Raw genomic sequence first — 21887 nt, forward strand, 5'->3', positions numbered from 1 at the left:
CAATGGTAAATAACGAAGCTGAACAAAAGAAAGAAGAGTTAAGCAACATGAGAATAGATTTAGGGACTCAGTGACTCCAATCAAAGGTAATTAACATTTGTATCCTAGGAGTCCCAGAAGAAGCAGAAGCAGGAGGAGGAGTGGGAGGAGGAGGAGGAGGAGGAGGAGAAGGAGGAGGAGAAGGAGATGAAGGAGAAGGAGAAAAAAGAAGAAAGAAGAAGAAGAAGAAGAAGAAGAAGAAGAAGAAGAAGAAGAAGAAGAAGAAGAAGAAGAAGAAGAAGAAAGGGGGAATAAAATTTATCTGAGGAAGTAATAGCTGAAAATTTCCCAATTCTGAGGAAAGAAACAGACATCCAGATCCAGGAGGCAAACACCAATCAAAATGAACAAAAGCTGGCCAACACCAAGATATATTGTAACTCAATATGTAAAATACAGTGATAAAAAAAAATCCTAAAAGCAGCAAAAGAAGTCCCTAACTTATAAGGGAAAGCCCACAAGGCTAGCTGCAGATCTCTCAACAGAAACTCTGCAAGTCAGAAGAGTATAGGATGATATATTCAATGTGCTGAATGAGAAAAATCTGCAGCCAAGAATACTCTATCCAACAAAGTTATTATTCAGAACAGGAGAGAGAGTTTCCCAGACAAAAACTAAAAGGAGTTCATGACCACTACAAACCAGCTCTGCAAGAAATATTAAAGGGACTCTTTCTTTTTACTTAAAAAATATTTCATTGTACTAAATTTACATTTGTTGTATAGAGTGAAAAGATGGCAAAGCAACTTTTTGTTAATCCATTTTCCTTGAGATTTTCTGTGAAAAGTAAAGATTTATTTCCTAACATATCCTCAGATAATATAACTTCTTATAGAGTTGTTTAACAGTTGTGTTGGTAAAAAACATCTTTGGACATACAGTATAAAACTTCAAAAAAATTTAAAAAGCACAGGAGAAAGACCATTGCCAAAGAGTAATCTGCATGAATGTGGCATTTTCCACTACAAGGCAGATGCTGTGGGGTCATCACGTTGAACACATGGTTTGCTTATCTGAAGCCATTCATTAGGATACTTAACAAGATCTAATGCATCTGGGATATTGCCTCCTTCTGAAACAAATTTCAGCAGAACTGTCACTGAGATTTCTTTAGAACACCATTCCTCATACAGTGTTTTTATAATATTTCTTCCAGGAATATAGATACAAAACTTGGAATCATCTATTTCATGGATTTTTTTTTCCATTTCTTCCCAGTTAAGACTATTTTCTTTTAACATTTTTCTGCATGAAAAGTTTAAGTATGTATCTGAAGGGAGTTAGCGAAGCTATAGATCATTATGGTAATGTGAATGACTGCTTGAAAGATCATAACTTTAGCACAGTTAGTTACTACTTTTCATCCAGTAAAGCAGTATTTAATAGAATGGTTTTGATTTATACTTAATAAAAATGGATCTTAACTGAAGAGCCACTAGTTTCTTTGAAGGCAATAGACTTCAGCATTATACTGAGTTCTGTTGAGTTTTTTTCTGCAGTTGCATATGGATTGTTTCCAACCATTGACACAAGTCAGAAGTAACCAATCTTACACATATCCAGTGTAGAAATAATCAAATCTATTGTAAGCTGGCCAACATTTCCAGCAGATACTGCTGGCATTAGAAAGGTAAAACCCATGAGGTCAGGACCAACTCTCTACAGGGAACAAATATGGTCATACTGAGGTGGGAGGAAGGGATAAGTGCTGCCCTGGGAGAGATGAGACGTGTGAAGGCAAAACCACAAGCCAAAAAGAGATGCTTTGAGTAGAAGGGAAAGACTAAAAGTGACAAAGACAAGAAAAGAATAGAGAAAGTCTCTAGAGACAGTGAAAAAAAAAGTAATAAAATGCTACTAAATACATATCTATCAATAATTATTCTAAATGTGAATGGACTAAATGCTCCAATCAAAATACACAGAGTGTCAGAATGGGTAAAAATGCAAGATCCATTTATATGTTGCCTACAAGAGACTCATTTTAGACCTAAAGATACCTGCAGACTAAAACTGAGGGGATAAAGAAACATTTATCATACAAATGGACATCAAAAGAGAGCCAGAGTAGTCATACTTATATCAAACTGGATTTTAAGCCAAAAGCCATAACAAGAAATGAAGAAGAGCACTATATCATAATAAAGAAGACTATTCAACAAGAAGATCTAACAATTATAAATATTCATGGCCCCAATATGGGAGCACTCGAATATATAAAATAATAATAAACAGAATGGAAGTCGTTGCTAGTAATACAATAATAGTAGGTGACATTAACATCCCACTTATATCAATAGAAAGATCATCTAAACAGAAAATCAATAAGGAAACAATGGCTTTGAATAACACACCAGACCAGATGGACTTAACAGATATATTCAGAATGTTTCATTCTAAAACAGCAGAATACACATTCTTTTCAAGTGCACAGGGGACATTCTCCAGAATACATCCAGGTCACAAATCAGGCTTCAACAAGTACAAAGAGATTGAGATTTTATTATGCATACTTTCTGATTACAACTCTATGAAACTTGAAGTCAACAATAAGAAAAAAATTGGAAAGTCCACAAATACATGGAAGTTAATGTGCTACTAAAGAATGAATGGGTCAACCAGGAAATTGAAGAAGAAATTTAAAAATACATCAAAACAAAAATGAAAACACGACAGTCCAAAATCTTTGAGATGCAACAAAAGTGGTCATTAAGAGGAAAGTATATAGCAATATAAGCCTACCTCAAGAAGCAAGAAAAATCTCAAATAAACAATCTAACCTCACACCTAAAGGAGCTAGAAAGAGAACAACAAACAAAATCTAAAACCAGCAAAAGGAAGGAAATAATCAAGATTACAGCAGAAATAAATTATTTAGAAACTAAAACAAACAAAACAATGAAACAGATCGATGAAACCAGGAACTGGTTCTTTGAAAAAAATAATAAAAGTGATAAACCCCTAGCCAGACTTATCAAAAAAAAAGGGGGTGGGGGTGGGGGGAAAGACCCAAATAGATAAACTCAAAAATGAAAGAGGAGAAATAACAACCAATGCCACAGAAATATAAACAATTATAAGAGGATATTATGAAAAACTATATGCCAACAAATTGGACAACCTGAAAGTAGTGGATAAATTCCTAGCAACATATAAACTACCAGAACTGAAACAGAATGAAATAGAAAATGTGAACAGACCAATAACTCACAAAATGAACCAATAATAAAAAATCTCCCAACAAAAAGAAGTCCAGAGCCAGATGGCTTCACAGTTGAATTCTACCAAACATTTAAAGAATTTCTTCTCAGACTGTTACAAAAAGAGAGAAAAGGAAGGAAAACTTCCAAATTCATTCTATGAGACCAGCATTATCCTGAGACCAAAACCAAACAAAGACTCCACTAAAAAAGAGAACTATAGGCCAATATCTCTGATGGACATGGATGTAAAAATTATCAATAAAATACTAGCAAATCGAATCCAACAGTACATTAAAAAAAATCATTCACCATAATCAAGTGGGATTTATTCCTGGGTTGCAAGGGTGATTCAATATTTACAAATCAGTAAACGTGATACACTGCATTAATAAAAGAAAGGATAAGAACCATATTATCCTTTCCACAGATGTAGAAAAAGCATTTGACAAAGCATAACATCCATTCATGATAAAAACCCTCAACAATGTAGAAGGGTTAGAGGGAACATACCTCAATATTTAGGGCCATATACCAAAAACCCAAAGCTAATATGATCCTCAATGGGCAAAAACTGAGAGCTTTTCCTCTCTGGTCGGAAAAAGACAAGGATGTCCACTCTCACCTCTGTTATTTAACATAGTACTGGAAGCCTAGCCCATCAGACAACAAAAAGAAGTAATGGGAATCCAAATTGACGAGGAAGAAATCAAAATTTCACTATTTGCAGATGACATGATACTCTATATAGAAAACCCAAAAGACCACCAAAAAATTGTTAGAACTGTTACACAAATTCAGTAAAGTTGCAGAATACAAAATCAGTGTACAGGAAATCTGTTGCATTTCTTTCTTCTTTTAAAAAAATCTGTTGCATTTCTATATACCAGTAATGAAGCAGCAGAAAGAGAAATCAAGGAATTAATCCCATTTACAACTGCACCCAAAACCATAAGGTACCTAGGAATAAACCTAACCAAAGAGGTAAAGGATCTGTACTCTAAAAACTACAAAACACTTATGAAGGAAATTGAGGAAGACACAAAGAAATGGAAAAAACATTCCATGCCCATGGATTGAAAGAATAAGTATTGTTAAAAATGTCTATGCTGCCCAGAGCAATCTACATATTCAATGCAATCTCTATCAAAATACCATCAACATTTTTCACAAAGCTGGAACAAATAATCAAAAATTTGTATGTAACCAGAAAAGCCGGAAGAATGTTGAAAAAGAAAACCAAAGCTGGGGGCATCATAATGCCTGACTTCAAGCTGTATTACAAAGCTGTGATCATCAAGACACTATGATACTGGCACAAAAACAGACACATAGATCAATGGAACATAATAGAGAACCCAGAAATGGACCTTCATTTCTGTGGTCAACTAATCTTTGACAAAGCAGGAAAAAAATATCTAATGGAGAAAAGATAGTATCTTCGATAAATGGTGCTGAGAAAATTGGACAGCCACATGTAGAAGAATGACACTGGACCATTTTCTTATACCATACACAAAGAGAAACTCAAAATGGATGAAAAACCTAAATGCGGGACAGGAAACCATCAAAATCCTAGAGGACAACACAGGCAGCAACCTCTTTGACCTTGGCTATAGCAACTTCTTGTTAGACACATGTCCAAAAGCAAGAGAAACAAAAGCAAAAATGAACTATTGGGACTTCCTCAAGATAAAAAGCTTCTGCACCGCAAAAGAAACAGTCAACAAAACTAAAAGGGGACTTACAGAACGGGAGAAGATATTTGCAAACGTCTTATCAGATAAAGGGCTAATATTCAAGATCTACGAAGAATTTATCAAACTCAACAACCAAAAACCTAATAATCCACTCAAGAAATGGGCAGAAGACATAAACAGACATTTCTCCATATACATGGCCAATAGACACTTGAAAAAATACTCCACATCACTCAGCATCAGGGAAATACAAATCAAAACCACAATGAGATAACCACCTTACACCAGTCAGATTGGCTAAAGTTAACAAGACAGGAAACAACAAATGTCGCAAGGATGTGGAGAAAGGGAACCCTCTTACACTGTTGCTGGGAATTCAATCTGGTATAGCCACCCTGGAAAACAATATGGTAATTCCTCAAGAAGTTAGAAATAGAGCTACTATGACCCAGCAACTGCACTACTAGGCATTTACCTCAAAGATACAAATGTAGTGATTCAAAGGGGTACCTGCACCCCAATGTTTATAGTAGCCATGTCCAAAATAGCCAAACTTTAGAAAGAACCTGGATGTCCATCAACAGATGAATGGATAAAGAAGATGTGGTATATACATACAACAGAATATTAGTCATTAGAAAGGATGAACTCATCATTTGCATTGACATGGATGGAACTGGAAGTATGCTAAGTGAAATAAGTCATTCGGAGAAAGACTATTATCTTATGCTTTCACACATATGTGGAATATAGGAAACAGCTCAGAGGATCATAGGGAAAGGGAGGGAAAATTGAATAGGAAGTCATCAGAGAGGGAGTAAAACCATAAGAAACTCTTAACTATAGGAAACAAATTGAGGGTTGCTGGAGGGAAGATGGATGGGGGATGGGGTAACTGGGTGATGGGCATTAATGAGGGCACCTGATGGGATGAGCACTCGGTGTTATATGTAACTGATAAATTATTGAATACTACATCTGAAACTAAGTATCTATTACATGTTGGCTAAGTGAATTTAACTTTAAAAAAAGAAAAAAAAAGGAAAAGAAAATGGGATGCCTGGGTGGCTCAGTGGTTGAGCATCCGCCTTTGGCTCAGAGTGTGATTTCAGGGTCCTGGGATCAAGTCCTGCATCAGACTCCCCACAGGGAGCCTGCTTCTCCCTCTATGACTCTGCCTTTCTCTCTGTGTCTCTCTCTTGAATAAATAAAATCTTTAAAAAAAGAAATAAAGTAATATCTGGTGACTAATAATTCACATTATTTCATGAAAATATATTTCCTAATTTTCAAAGAAAAGCTTATAATGGTTTATTTTTAAAACTAGAAATCATCATAGTATCAAAGACAAAATAGATGTCAGATTTAGTCACAAAGCTTTTGGAAACTCCTCCCTAGCATTCTGGCCTCCATGTGGCAGTGACATCATAATGTCTTACCTAGTTATAGGATCTACTGGGCAACAGAAATGAAACTCTCAGGAGAAGCAGTAGATTGCTGGATAAATCACATCATTTTCCTTATGAATTTTATGTTTTTTATTTTTGTATATGAGGTTCTTTCTTTACAGAACCTCAATGGGACTTCTTTTAATGGTGAGTAAGCATTTATAGATTTTACAGAAATAGCAGATAAGAAAAATGACCCATTACCCTAGAAAACTGGTATGTGAGTTTTCTATAGGATGATACAAAGTTTATTATTGGAAATATGGCATAATTTACGTTTTAAATCTCTGCCTCAAATCCTTTGTGGAAAAATGCAGCTAAAAAAAAGAAAGTAGTAAAAGAACTCAACATATTTCTGTACATGAATTTTGCAGATGATATGTGGATGCCTGACTCTGGAAAGGAATATAAAACGGAACCGGAAATTAAGGAGAATACTCCTGCTAATGAGAAAACTGGCGATCATTATAAAGATATAAAAGAATGTAAGTCTTTAAAGTTAATAGTGACACATATATAAAAGCTGGTTATATGGGTTTGATTTATTTTAACTCTTAAAAAATTCTATAATCATTTTATTTCCTACTTCTTAAGTTCTTATTTACCTTATAAACATTTCATGTGTAAAATGAAATTCTTATTTTCTACAGTGTTTTTTCATGAAATGCTATGAAGTTTAGCGAGGTTCTTTTGGTAATTTCCTATAAATTACAGAGTTTATCATGGCATTATGGTGATTTGAAATTGATCTAATTCTATGGTGAGCTAACCAAAATTTGGAGGTAGCTATCAGCTTCCCACGGCTGCTGAAACAAAGTACCATAAAGTTGGTGGCTCAAAGCAACAGAAATGTATTCTTTCACAGTTCTGGAAGCCAGAAACCCAAAATCAAAGTTTTGATCATTGCCATGCTCTCTCCAAAGCCTCTACGGGAGAATTATTCCTTGCTTCTTCCAGCTTTCAGTAGCCCCAGGCAGTCCTTGGCTTGTAGCACAAGGCTTATACCTTTGTGTCCATTCCCTCTTCTTCTTCTTCTTCTTCTTTTTTTTTAAGTTTATTTATTCATGAGAGAAACAGAGAGAGAGAGAGAAAGAGGCAGAGACACAGGCAGAGGGAGAAGTAGGCTCGATACAGGGAGCCCGACGCTGGACTTGATCCCAGTCTCCAGGATCATGCCCTGGGCGGAAGGTGGCGCTAAACCGCTAAGCCACCTGGGCTGCCTCATTCCCTCTTCTTATAAGAACATCATATCAGTTTAGGAGCCCACTATACTCCACTGTGAGTCCATATTGACTAATTAATTAATCAATAACCCTATTTTGAAATTAGGTTGCATTCTGACATGCTGGGCATTAGGACTTCAACTATCTTTGCGGGGGGGGGGGGGGGGCACAAAATTCAACCCATAACCAGATGACTTTAAGATGTTTGGAAGGTCCATCAAACTTCAGTTTATTCATCATTACTCACAATGGGCTTTCTTTCCATATCTTTATAAGGCCCACCATTCTATAAAGGGAAGAGTTCATAAGAAACTCTTGTTAAAATAAAAACAAATTTAAGATTAAATCTATTCATCTTGGATCCTTATTAGTATTAAGCAAAAGGAAAATAGAAATACAATCAAGATATATATATGTACATATATGTGTGTATATATATACACACTCAAGTACTTTGATAACAAAATGCATAAGTTGTATTCCTGTTTTCTCTTTTATGAATCAATATCCTTCTTTTGTAGGTGAAAAAAACACCTGATGCTCAGAGGGGTCAATTGCCAGTCTTCATAGCTACCAAAACCAGAGTCAGGAGTGGTATCTAACCTACCCATCACCAGGCTGCCTCCTATGGTGTGCAAATGGTGCAATCATTTCCTTTTCGTGATGGGTAAATAGACCAAGAGCCTGATGATTACTTTGATTAAAGAAAAAAATCCTTTTAGCACACACATTATATACAAAACACAAATGGGATTGTCTTTAAAAATTGTATTATGACTTACTTTTCTCATTTAACGACTCTGGAACTCTTTTCATATCTGCCTCATTATTCTTAGTGGATACCTAATATTCCATAAAATGATGTCCCATAATTTATCCACTATCTTTTTTAAAGAATTAGATTATATGCAGTTTTTCCCCTTTACATCCTTCTCATATACAGTTGGGTGTATCTCTCTTTGGATGGATACCGAGTACTGGGCATTGCTGAATAAAGAGTAAATCTTTAAAAATACCAGCAGATTGCCCTCCAAAAAGTATCTACCAATTTACATCCTCCAAGAATGCTCCATAATCTCAAATACAATTAATATTGTTAATCGCATTTGTGAATATAGTGAGAAATTTCCACTACTGTTTTCATTTGCATTACTTACGAAGTTGAGTATTTTTCTCTGTATTTATTGGGTATTTTTATTTCTACTTCTGTGATTTGCCTATTCATATCCATGGCCCATTTTTCTATCAGATTGTGTTTATTGGTAGGAGTTTTTTTTATGTTTAGTGTATTAACCTTTCTCCTATAGTAAAAGTTAACAAGTATTTTTTCCCAGGCTGTTGCTTATTTTTAAACCTGTTTAGGTATCTTAATCACAGAGAAAAGTTTTAATTTTCTAATATCAATTGTTGATTAATTTTTAAATAATTTCTGCATTTTATATGTTGGTTAGGTAGGCCTTATTTAATAGAAGAAATTAAATTATTTTCCTATTTTTTTCAAATAATTTCATATTTTTGTTTTTAATGCTTAGGTCTTAAATCCAGTTATTGTATATGGCATAAATTAGGCATAAAACTTTGTTTTTTAAGGAAGTTCGCCAAATGTCTAACACCAATTCCCTATTCATGTGAAACTCATTTAACATAATCTAAATTCTCATTTGAAATTGGCTGTTTTTACCTTTCAATTATTTCTTTGATCCATCTTCCCTAGAAAAATGCCACAGCGTATTTTATATTTTTATGCTTTCATAACTCATAACATGCATGTTGGACTTTGGTTTCCTTTTGTTATATTTCTCCATGAGGAATTTCTGAGAAATTCCTCAAAAATCATGATACATTAATGGCACAGTTTGTGTGTGCATGCATGTGCCTGCGTGGTAAGATGATCGAATGTATATATATGTATGTATTAAACACACATATGCTATTATGAATGTATAAAATTTTCTGTCATTTCATGAGATTTTGGGAAGAGGAGACATGTATATTTTCATACATCAATATGTTAGTCTGCCATATTGATCCAATTTACTTCACTCTGGTTAGGTGGATATATCCACTAGTTTTGAATTACAACCAACTCCACTGACCACTCTTAAGAGTAAGATTGTTTATGGGCATATGTAAATGTGAATGTATATGACACCTTGATTGTTATTGTTATTGAAATATATGCTATTTAAACTGTTCCATAGTTTAACAGAAGGTTCAGAGGCAAGCAAATGCCTCTTATTTGGCTTTTGATTATGTCAATAGAGTGATATTATACATCTACAAATCTACTTCAGCACTTGTTGTAGTTTCCTTTATAATTTCCTCTCAGAATGTTATTTAGCATAAGGATACCAATTTGCTTTTTCCCCATGAATTTTATTTTTAAACATTTCCCCGTTTCTTTAATTTGTAGCTGAAGAATGTCTCAAATACTTTATTATCCTTTCCCCAAATTAGTCTGTGCCTATGCTGTAAGAAAAAAAAAAATCAGAGGAGGAAAACCTTAAAGGAACAAGAAGTAATTTAGCCAGTTGCTGAAAACATTTGATCTTGTGTTTTTAGATATGTTCACGACGCAAAATCCAAATGGCAGCCAGTCTGAAATATCCGTGAGAGCAACAACTGATTTGCAATTTGCTCTAAGAAATTGTAAGTACTGAAAGTATTGGAAGTCACTGTTGCAAATATGAAAAGTCCTTAAAGCAAGATTTCAAAACAGCACTAGAGAGCGTTATGTAGGAAAAAAGTCTTAGAGAAGTTAATGTCAGGAAATCTTAGTTCCTAAATAAGGAGATTCCATGTCCTTGCACTAATAAAGTTGGAACTCAAAGGATGTTCTTAAGTTTCTTAGCATCACATTTTTGGTTTTCATGGAAAGAAAAATAATGACCACATTTAGGCTTCCAGCAAATTGCATGTCTTTCTTAAACCTACATCTTTCTCCTTTCTGCCTATACCTTCAACTTCAAATGTTCTTATTTCCTTTTTACATCTTTCCATGAAACATAATTTGCTAGATAAAACTGTTGCCAGCATGTGACTTTGGAGACCATTAAAAGTCTCCAAAGTACATATGCATATCTTTCACTATGAAGTGTCAACAGCTCATATCTAAGAAACACACAAGCATAAAACAGAAAACAAGGAAAAGAGGATAAATTTAAATAGGGAAGAAAGAATGTTTCTGGCTTTAGCAGCTTCAATTAGGAGGAGTCAGACTCAGTAATACCTAATAATTAATAAAGTTATTTGACAATGATGGAATATTTTGAGCAATTTCAAACCTTGGGACATAAGTGAGGGAAATTTCAAGGGCATATGTTAAACAAATCACTCATGGGAATTTTGCTTGTACACAGCAAACATCTTGTTTGAGAAAAGAAACAGAGAGCCAGGTCTTCAAAGAACTGGGTAGCTCAAATTCTCTTAATAGATGGATTATTGAGAACCATAGGACCCATAAAAGAAATTCTAAAATCTGATCAATTTCTATTCTCACAATTTATGTCCCCAAAGTACTGTGAAAGAAAGTTGGATTGGATTAAGAAATCATTGCCATTTTAAATGGGGGCTCTGACAGAAGGAGATATGCTAATATGATAGGAACATTCTAATGGAGCAAGCCCCTCGAGGAGATGGAACCTTCCAGAATAATTGTGACTAACAATTTTTTTAATCACTAGAACTGTGAGGGCAAGGGGAAAAGCCACACACTTTTCTCCAAAAATAAGGGATGTATACCACAGTTAAAGGATTATTTACCAATTTTGTTGGAGTCCTGCCTGAATCATGTCAACTCTGGTAACAGACTCTCTTTTCTACTGCTTTCTTGCCAAGAGACCTGTCATGGTGCTATTGGTATGCTCAGTGGGAATTCATGCTGCCTCTCTGTAGAACCTCTTCTATAACAAGATTGTACTTCATGTGGAACTTCATTGACTCCCATATTAAACAAAATTAATTGAAATGGCCATCATGGGAGGGTGGGATAGGAGGGTCTGAGAAATGTCACCAGTCACAATTTTTCCCAAATATACTCTTACTGACATTTCTCCAGAGGATGGACAGATTATAGACTGAGATATATACTAGATTAGGCCCCCAAATCCTTGAATTGTGGCCCTAAATCTTTATACCCAAAACTCTGTTTTAAGTAGTTAACATGCAGATATCCTATTTACAAGGATACTGATGCACATTCTTCTATGTCTGAACACTGAGCAGCAACCTAGCTGCCCAGGGCGTATAGTATAACTTCAAGTCCTGTTCAGAGAATCATCTGAAGCCAACGTTCTCATGTTTTCATGTTCTCATTCACTTCAGATGATTCCCTGAACATTGGCTTCAGATGATTCCCAGATCCCAATAGATCTCTTTTACCTTTAAAGGAAGCTTATAAACACCCACCCCTCCACCCTCACCCCACCTTTTCCTATCTCTTGCAAATTATAGATGTATTAATCCCCTCTTAGGCAACCCATTATTTTAAAACTTTATTCTTCTATGTCTTCTTCTTTCCCCTTCTTCATTATATCTCAGGAAAATGTCAGCACCTTTCTCTTTTTTTTTCTTTATTACATTTTTTTTAGCTTAAAAAATGCCTAATTACAGATGCTGTCCATATTTGTATATGCTGATAATCTCTTATCCCTTTTTGCAGATAAACTCATCAATGAAACAACTACATCACTTCCTGGAAAAGGCACCAGTGAAGAAAATTCTAGAGAAGACTTTGGGGAAAGAAATCGAAGTATTAAAGTTTCTACACTGTAGTCATACCTGGAGCATATTATTATATGATTTAATTTAAATTTCACTACTCTGGGCACTTCATAAAGTAATAACATGCTTAAAGAATTTATAAAGCTACAATCTAAAGTCACTAAAATCTTTTAAACGGTGAAAATCTGAGTCAATTTATAGATTTACCCAACAAGGGATAGAATGTGAGCTCTTTTTAAAATAAAATTTATTTTAATAAAATGTATTACATTTATATTTATGTTAAATAGATAAATATATTTTAATATATATTAATATGATTTTAAAATAATGTAAAAATTTCTATCATCTTGAGGAATAAATTTATCTCTAATTAGAATCAATGGTTAGTGTTTCCTAAAAGTACTGCGGGTTGGGGGGATTTGGTAGTGACAGGTTTCAAAATCAAAATCATCATTTCACTTTCCTGCCAAGAATATTGTTCCTTATAAAATATTTATATAACCGTAACAACCCTGGATGGCTCTCCTCTAAGGTCTTGAACGAGTGGTCTAATTGAATGAGTGGTCTAATTGAAGACAATATACCTGTCGTTACATGAAACCCTATTTTCTCCAGTTCATGCAATCCAAGTGTGTTTCTCACATGGTTACTGTGAATTAGTTTGCATCTTTAGCACTACTAAAACAGACACAAATCTTAGTTACTTTTTCAATATATTTAAAAATAGAAATCTCATTATCCTGATGGTGGTTCTTTCTTATATATCTTTAGTAATTTACTACTGGGCTTGAGTCATGTTCTAATTTCTTAACCAGGCATTTAAATATGAAATAATGTGCCCATTGAGAAATGTTCAAGTTTCATTTCTAGTCACATTTCCCATCCACATTTTTCACTCTTCTTTCTGAGGCTTTCAGAACTCACCAAATCTGCTCATGATTGAGTTTGCTTGCAGTGGAATGATCGCACTCTTGCCTCGTTTGCCTGGCAAACAATTTCAAGTCTTCGAAGACTATATTGGAGCATCACCTCCCTTTCGAAGGGTTTCTGGCCTTTGCGACTGGAGTTAGGTCTCTCTGCACACACCACCTGTGCATTTCTATGGAAGCCTCCATTGTCCTGCAGCATAATTGATGATTTTCATCTGCCTCCCAAACTGAGCTTGTATTCCTTCAGTATTAGGCTTGTGTCTTGTTCATTTCTGAACTTTAATGCCAACCACAGAGTCTGGAACGTGGTAGAAGCTCAAGGTTTAACTGTTACGTGACTAACAAGCGAATAAATGTTCTATCACAAATTTAGTAAAGCGAACTTGCCTTACTTAGTTATTCTGTTCTATTTTGTTTTTTAAACAGAACGAACCAAGGGTCCAAATGAGCCTGCATTTTGGACAATGTTGGCTAAAGGTAAACTCATAGTAGTTAGGTACCTGGGAAAATGTTTTGGTTTTCTAAAGTCTTATGTAAGAAAGCCAAGCTCAGAGTAAATAGTTCTGATATTAAGAATTAATGAGTCAACATTTTTGCTGCCATTATCACATGTGATAGCAAATGCAAAACAAACCCACAAAAGCTGATTGTGTCACATATTTTCTGATTCTCTTCCCCCAAAGTTTATGCTCCTATAAATGTTGCAGTCTTGTCATTCAGTTTATTTATGATTAAAAATTTTAAAGAAGGCTCTTGCTCAATGTAGTTCCTCTTTGTGTTTGGAACAGTATGCACGTAAGCACATGGAGATATGTAACTAAATGCAAAGTATATAACAATATATACATGCATAAAAGTAAAGCATATATCATAAACACATAAGCATACATGTTTAAATGTAATGTGCATGTTATACATATGCATGTTTAAATGTCCATGTACATGCATACATGCATAAATGTAATTCATGTAGCACACACATCTATGCATGCATTGTAAACACAAAATATATACCACATTCAGGTGGTCCTCATTATTTGCAAATTTTGTATACATGAATTTACCTACATCTAAAATATGTCTGTAACCCCCCAAATCACTTTCACTGTCATTTCCAGACATGCACAAAGCAGCAAAAAATTTTAATTGCCTGACACTCGTGTTCCCATTGGAGGTAGAACAAGGCGACACTGCCTTTCTTTTGCAACTCTGAGACTATAATTAAGTGTCCTTTTTGTGGTTGATTTAGTGCTACGTGTTTTGCATTTTTGTGCTTTCAGTCAGTGATTTTGCTAATTAAAATGGCCCCCAACAGGAGTTTTAGGATGCTGGTTAGTGTTCCCAAGCACAGGCAGGCTGTGATAAACCTTATGGAGAAAAATACATGTCAGATAAACTTGTTTAGGCTTGAATTCTACTGCCATTAATCATGAATTTAATGTCAGTGAATCAGCAATGTATATTAAATAAAGCATCTTTAAACAGAAACACATATAAAACAAGTTATGTATTGATTGGTTGAAAAAATTGTGACCAGAGATTCTCAGGAACCTAAACTTGCATATCCCCAGGAGAAGCAATTCAGTATTCACTAAGTCAGTGTTCACGGGACTTTATGGAACATAAACTGTCATTGAATAATAAGAATAAACTCTCTACATTAAACACACACCCAGTAATTTTAGTAAGTGAATTTTGTATACCATAACACCAATTTATTGTCTTAACAGCTTTAAGTGCAACACCAACAGCTGAGGAGATTGAAGAAAAAGATCAATTATTTCGCCCAATTCCAAGTAAGAACAAAATTCTTCAGTTAAATGGATGCATAAGTGCTGGCACACGTTTCAGGTGTGACTTCACTGTGTGGCGATACTGGCTTCCCTAGTGTAGTGTATATAAAAGGGTAGTGTGGTGGCTAACATCAGAGAAGACATCTGCTGTTTTCAAAAGTGATTGCCTCTAAGCATTATTCTCCACTTACCATATTGCAGAGCGCTATTTTCATTTTCTGGTTTTGTGACTTCTATTCCTAAAACAGATAAACCAAACAGAGGAAGAGGCAAGTGAATCATATATAGAACAGTTTTTTTTTTTAGAGCAGTTTTAGGCTTAGAGAAAAAAAATAAGCAGAAAGTACAAAGAGTTCTCCTATATTCCCCTGCTCAGTTTCTCCTATGATCATTCTGCATCGGTTTGGTATGTATTTTACAATTGATGAGCTAATATTGATACGTTATTTTTAACTAAAGTCCATAGTTTACATTAGGGTCCACTTTACATTAGGGTCCATAGTTTACATACAGGGTCCACTGTATAGGTCTGTGTTTTGACAAATGCATAATGTCATGTGTCCACCACCACAATCAGAATAGTTTCACTGCCCTAAAAACCCCCTGTGCTCCAACCATTCACCTCTTCTCTCCCTGAGCCCCAGCAACCATGGATCTTTCCATCATCACTATAGTTTTGCTTTTTCCAGAATGTCATATAGTTGGAGATGTACAGCACATAGACTTGCACCCTGGCGTCTTTCGCTCAGTAATATGCATTTAAGAGTCCTCCATGTATTCTCGTGGCTTGACGGTTCATTTCTTTTTATCACTGAATAGCAGTTCATTGTGTGGATACACCAATTTATCCTTTCACCTACTGAAGGACATCTTTATTTCAGTTTTTTGGCAATAATGAATAAAGCTGCTGCTATAAACATTCATGTGTAGGTTTTTGTGTGGACGCAAATTTTCAACTCATTTGGGTAAAAAACAAGAATTGTGATTGCTGGACTGTAGGTAAAAAAAAAAAACAACTATGTTTAGCTTTGTAAGAAATTTCCACACTGACTTCCAAAGTGGCTGTACCATTTTGTATGCCCATCACCAATGAATGAGAGAATTCCTGCTGCTGAATGCGGTTTTTGGCAATTTTCATTCATGGATTGTAGTCATATGAGTAAGAGAATTCCTGATTGCAATAGAAAATTTCTCAACAAGACACCATATTAATTAATATTAATTAATCCAAAACCTCTGTCCTACATATAAACCATAGGGGAAAAAAATAGCATCTGGTAATACATCTAAGGCCTGACACCTCTATTCTGTGTTGGATTATTTGACAAATAAAGCCATTTGCCTTGCAGGGTTTTAAGAAAATAAAGTGAGTCTTTCTTTAGAAAAGTTATATGTAGGAATGACAAATGCAGTGCTACTCTAGAAATATTCTAGACAGAAATATTCTGTCTTTCCAAGTAATTAAATTGAGCATGATTGATTTTCTATTATGTATGGAGCACACATTATATGCTAGGTGCTTTATATACATTATTTGTCAGTCCTCATAGCAACTCCCTGAAGCTGAGATTGTTTCCATTTTTCAGATGAGGGAACTGAGGCTTAGAAAACTTGCCCAAGCTTGTAATTAGCTTGCTCATGATTTCCAGTGGTTGGGAATTCCAAACCCTTCTCCTGTTTTGAACACCACCTTGAAAAAAACAAAATATACTACAAGCACACCTCCTTATAAAAACCCTTTTAGGAGTAGCAGAGCAATTCAGGAGCACAGCCCCTTTTAAAATTTTTGTTTGATTATTCCCCAAGGAATTAGCCTCAAAGTCAAGATAACAGTCTCTCATAGCTGTATACATTTCACTCTTTGTGGTCTAAGCTCCCACTTTGACAATCATGGAAAATCTGAGAATACACATACGGGAGCTCATCACTGCTTATCCCCAAAATACCATACCTTAGGAAAGAATGAAATCCTTTGGAACTTTTGGGTGGAAGAAAGTTGGGGGAAGAGAGAAATATCAACATGGCCATTTAAAGTTACCATTAAATAAATTTCTATTAAGTAAGACATAAATTCAAGAAAACATAAAATTTGGCAGTAAAGATTTTTTTTTCATTAATAGATTCAGTAAAAAGACCTTCAACATCTCTGGATCTGGACATGATTTTTATTATCGAAGTTACTTTAGAAGGAAGTAGGTTTTCATTTCTTTTTTAAAATCAAATACACTAGATGTGATCTCAGTAATAAAATGACAAATTCAATTCTTAAACCTCATGGAGAAAGCATCTAGTACACCATCCTTTTAACATCAGAGGAAAATTAATGCAGGTCCCAATAATAAAACAGTAACTTTCTCTTCTGAAGGACAAACCCCCGGTAAGTTTGTCATGTCTTAATAGTCATCTCCTCAGAGTCTCGAAATGGTCTTTATTAGAAACGAAGATTGCTATAGACACATTTTCACATCTGGTAACCTGGGTTTGAAACCAGATTTTGCCACTTATTCACTATGTGCCATGGGCAAATTCATAAATGTCTGTGACCTGTAACATGAAGCTAGAACAGCTCCTCCAGGACTATTGTGGCAGTTAAACAAAACAAGTGAAGCGTACTTAGCCCTAGGGAATGGCCTATAGTCTTTGCATTGCATGAGACAAGTAAGAGTGAGCAATGCATACTCTGGATGGTGAAGGCTTCACTGCAGTTGCTTTGCTCTCTTTACTTCTCCAGGAAAACATGCTGGACACAGTTACCGTTTTCCATTGCATTTTCTTTCTTTCCTCTCAGTGTCTGATTGGAATACTACTAATGAAGACGACCTGAACAAGCTACAGGATATCAAGTTAAAATTAATGCTGGGCATCTCATTGATGACCCTCCTCATTTTTGTCATCCTCTTGGCAGTCTGTGGTGCCATGCTGTACAAAGTGAAGACAATTAGGTAAGTCTGCAGACCTCTGGAGTCTTTGGAACATGCATGATATGAAGTTCTCACCCTCCTCTTTAGTTGACTGTTTAGGAAATGTGTCTCGCAAATGTATAAGGTACTGAGTTAGGTGCCATCTCCCTTCTTCAGAAAGGAGCATGGGGCCATCTCTCAGGGAGAATTTTCCCCCAGCATTTTAAATAGTCACTTAGAGCTAAAAAAATAAAATAAAATAACACTATTTGACAGGAAAGGATATAGAGAATCTAAATATGCATTCTTTTTTGCTAGCCTTAGAACAAAAAGGCTATGAACGCTGTTCAAAACAGCTTAGAGTCTAACACTTGTCTTTATTTATATAGTGTTATACCAAGTAACTGGACAGAATTAATATTTTAATTTTGCGATGCTTTTCTAAATTGAGTTGAGCTGCAAGTGTATACAATTAAAAACAATTCTTGATACATGTTTTCTTTTTCAGTTATAAAGAGAGATGTCAGGAGCAATACCCTGTCAACCCAGAGCTAGCAACTCTGTCTTATTTTCATCCATCAGAAGGTGTATCAGACACATCTTTTTCTAAGAGTGCTGAGAGCAGCACGTTTTGGGGCACCGCTTCTTCCGAACTGAGAAAATCAGACACAATGTCAAAATCTAAAACAACAGACATGGTATCTACAGCCTCAGATGATACAGGCGTGAATGATGAATCAGATTTAATTCAGAGTGAAGAGCCAAGCGAAGAAATTCCCACTGATGAATAGACAACTTTACATTTTTGTCAGAAAAGAAGTTTCTTGTGACTCCCATTAAGGTCATGATGTGGAAACTCTACTGAGAAATTTAAAATTTCTAGTGTCTGAAAAGGAGGATGTATTCAATAAAATTCTGTCAACCATAAAAATTATATAATGGAAAAAATACAAGAAAATAAGGTGTGGAAAACTCATCTAGTAAAAATGATCCTGGACAGTGACTTATGAAAAGTATTCACTCTAGACTGGTTTGCTTTAAAATGAGGACATTTAGGTACCTATCTTATCTGGGGGCATTTTGAGGACTTTCAAGGTAATCACCACTACCCACACCCCACTCCCCCTCACCAAAGCAAAAAGAACACCTTGTTCATGTTTTACTGACTAAAAAGTCCCGCCCTGTCAAGAAATGAAACTAAAGTAGTACTAGAAACTCCTAGCGTTCTTTTTATAATTTTATCACTTAATTTTTTTAAAAAAATTCAACTGACATAGTGTATCTTTAGTTTCAGAGGTAGAGTGCAGTTATTCATCAGCTGCATATAACACCCAGTGCTCATTACATTCACATGCCCATCATCCACTTATTTTGTCACCCCACTCACCTCCCCTCCAGCAACCCTCAGTTTGTTTCCTAGAGAGTCTCTTATGATTTGTCTCCCTCTCTAATTTTGTCTATTTTTTTCCCTCCCTTCCCCTATCCTCCCGTTTTGGTTTTTAAATTCCACATGAGTGAAATCATACAATTGTCTTTCCCTGATTGAGTTATGTTGCTTAGTATAATACCCTCTAGTTCCATCCACGTCATTGCAAGTGGCAAGATTTCGTTTTTTTGATGGCTGAGTAATAGTCCATTGTATATACATATCCTATCTTCTTTATCCATTCATCTGTCGACGGACATCTGGGCTCTCTCAATAGTTTGTCTACTTCCATGGTTTGGACATGGCTACTATAAACATTGGGGTACAAGTGCCACTTCAGATCATTATAAGACTCTTAGCATTCTCGTTTAAAAATTATCCAGTTATCCATCACTTATGAGATCATCCATCCCAGATGTATTTCAGTTTACAAAGAAGATGGATGGAATATGGATATTATTTTGCTTTGAGGAATTAGTTTCAAACGGAGGGATTTTAGGAATATGCGTCAGGTCTTTTGCAGATATGTGTGGAGCTGGGGCGGTGGGGAGGACTTAGGTTTTATCATCTTCCTAAATTCTCATCTACTTTATGCTAGGCAGTCTGGTACATTACATCATGCTGAATTCTACTACCCTATTAAAGGCACATTTATCTCACAGATCAAGAAATGAAAACTCAGGCAAATCAGCCTGCCTAAGATCACCTGTTGGAGAGGGGGCAAAGCTAAGATGTGTTTCCAAAGTGAGTTCCTCTCTGTGATCCAGGAAGGTTACTAGTCAAACATAACAAAAGCCAAAAGAGGTCGTTTAGGAGCAAGGCAGGCCCCACATACATACCGCAGGAGGTTCCTTAAGGGTCCTTTTAGTTCTTGGGAAATTGTTTTCCCTACCTCTAGCTTAGGTCTCTATAAACTTTCTGCATAGAAGACAGACACACTCTTTACACTCACCTGCCAGGTCCCTTACCAACCTATTCTGAGTCATTAGCTAACTCCCTGATTTCTGCTCTATCTCAGCCCCTGTCTCACCATTGGTTGGGAAAGCTCAGAACCTACAGACTACATAAAACCGACCCTTCCAGGACAAGAAGTGGCTTAGCAGCTTACCTCAGGCCTAGCTCCTAGAGGGCAATTCCTGAGCCAGTGGGGGTGACCGTGAGCCCATGCTGCCCGCTGTGGGTTACTTTTGCCATTTGCCATGCCCTTTTGACGGCCCCAGGGGTCAGTGCCAGCGTTTGTATTGCCAGTTCTGGCACCAGGAAATGAGGAGGGAAATGAGTGAGACAGATGATTGCAGCTGCTTGGAAGTACTCCAGATGCGGAGGAGCCGTATTGAATCCATGGGTGAGAAAGAGCTCATGGAAAGAGCCTCAGGTGGGCTTGAGGAGGGGATGTCTACCGACCATTCCCACCTGTTTTCTCCACCCACCCTTGAGAGGTGTCGAGAATCTCCTTGAACAGAAGCAGGTGTAAGTTACGTTTCAATCACCCAACTCATCTCCAGTACTAAAAAAGCATTATAGTGAGAAAGTTAATCAATATAGCATGACGATGGCTAAAAATGACCAAAAGAGATATCAACTATATTTTTAAAACTTGGCTTCTCATCAGTGGGCATGAAAAATATCAGGTAATTCCTACTGGCTTCCACCTCTTTCTCCTCACTTCCTAGTCTAGAAGCAAGAAGAGGGTCCCACAGACCAGGCTGGTGTGGGGGCGTCCTGGGGGAGCTTCTGATTTGCCTTCTACCAAACCTGCATTTCCTGAGGTTCTCTGGATGTTTCCCTTGAAAGGACATAAAAAAAAAAAAAAATAGAAGCAATTCCGTTTTAACTCCCCTGTCTCCCCTGCATTCTGAAACACCCTCTTGTTTCCTTTCCCTGATGCCCGTACTCGCGGCCTGTCCCTCAGCCCTCAAGGAGGGACTCTAATCTCTTTTCCTCTCCCATGGCTATTCAAGGGCAATTCCTAAGTGGCTATTACAAGAGAAAAACAAGCGCTGGCGTTAGGAAGAGGAACCAAGTTGTCCCAGAGTCCCCAAGAGTCAATCTCCCCAGCACCCTACACCCAGCATCAGGAGCCTTAGTGCCGACCTTTATTTGCTCTTTGTCCCTCGCGTGGGAAGCACATTCTAAGTGGAATAGTAAGGGTGCTGTGGGCGGGTCCTGACTGAGGGCGTTATCCTTAGGCCTTTTGGGTGGTCGCAAGACTCCTGCGGCCGGGGGCGGGGTGCAGAGGGGTTCAGGAGGACGGAGGGGGCCGGCTGTCTTAAGAACTTCTGTCTCGGGGGGATCCCTGGGTGGCGCAGCAGTTTGGCGCCTGCCTTTGGCCCAGGGCGCGATCCTGGAGACCCGGGATCGAATCCCACGTTGGGCTCCTGGTGCATGGAGCCTGCTTCTCCCTCTGCCTGTGTCTCTGCCTCTCTCTCTCTCTCTCTCTCTCTCTGTGACTATCATAAATAAATAAAAAAATTAAAAAATTAAAAAATTAAAAAATTTAAAAA

At 36.5% G+C, this 21887-nt stretch overlaps 1 protein-coding gene and 1 pseudogene across 1 annotated transcript; one reads left to right on the forward strand and one right to left on the reverse strand.

The window, feature by feature from the left end:
* Positions 1 to 929: 929 nt before the first annotated feature.
* Positions 930 to 3770, reverse strand: LOC112927596 (proteasome assembly chaperone 2 pseudogene; annotated as a pseudogene).
* A 2978-nt stretch (positions 3771 to 6748) lies between these two features.
* EQTN (equatorin) lies at positions 6749 to 18748 on the forward strand. The gene is made up of 8 exons (XM_072731904.1): positions 6749 to 6872; positions 10173 to 10259; positions 12271 to 12360; positions 13245 to 13400; positions 13691 to 13741; positions 14995 to 15060; positions 17846 to 17999; positions 18466 to 18748. The coding sequence occupies exons 1-8, from the start codon at positions 6749 to 6751 to the stop codon at positions 18746 to 18748; spliced, it is 1011 nt and encodes a 336-aa protein (XP_072588005.1).
* The last annotated feature ends 3139 nt before the right edge of the window (positions 18749 to 21887 follow it).

Source organism: Vulpes vulpes, chromosome 12 (assembly GCF_048418805.1).
Source record: "Vulpes vulpes isolate BD-2025 chromosome 12, VulVul3, whole genome shotgun sequence".
NCBI classification, from domain to species: Eukaryota; Metazoa; Chordata; class Mammalia; order Carnivora; family Canidae; genus Vulpes; species Vulpes vulpes.

Bases quoted from the DNA above. Each gene is read 5' to 3' on its own strand.
- EQTN (XM_072731904.1), top strand. From the start codon at position 6,749: ATGAATTTTGCAGATGATATGTGGATGCCTGACTCTGGAAAGGAATAT. The intron at 15,061-17,845 runs GTAAGAACAAAA...CTTTCCTCTCAG, and splicing joins ATTATTTCGCCCAATTCCAA to TGTCTGATTGGAATACTACT. The intron at 18,000-18,465 runs GTAAGTCTGCAG...TTTCTTTTTCAG, and splicing joins TACAAAGTGAAGACAATTAG to TTATAAAGAGAGATGTCAGG.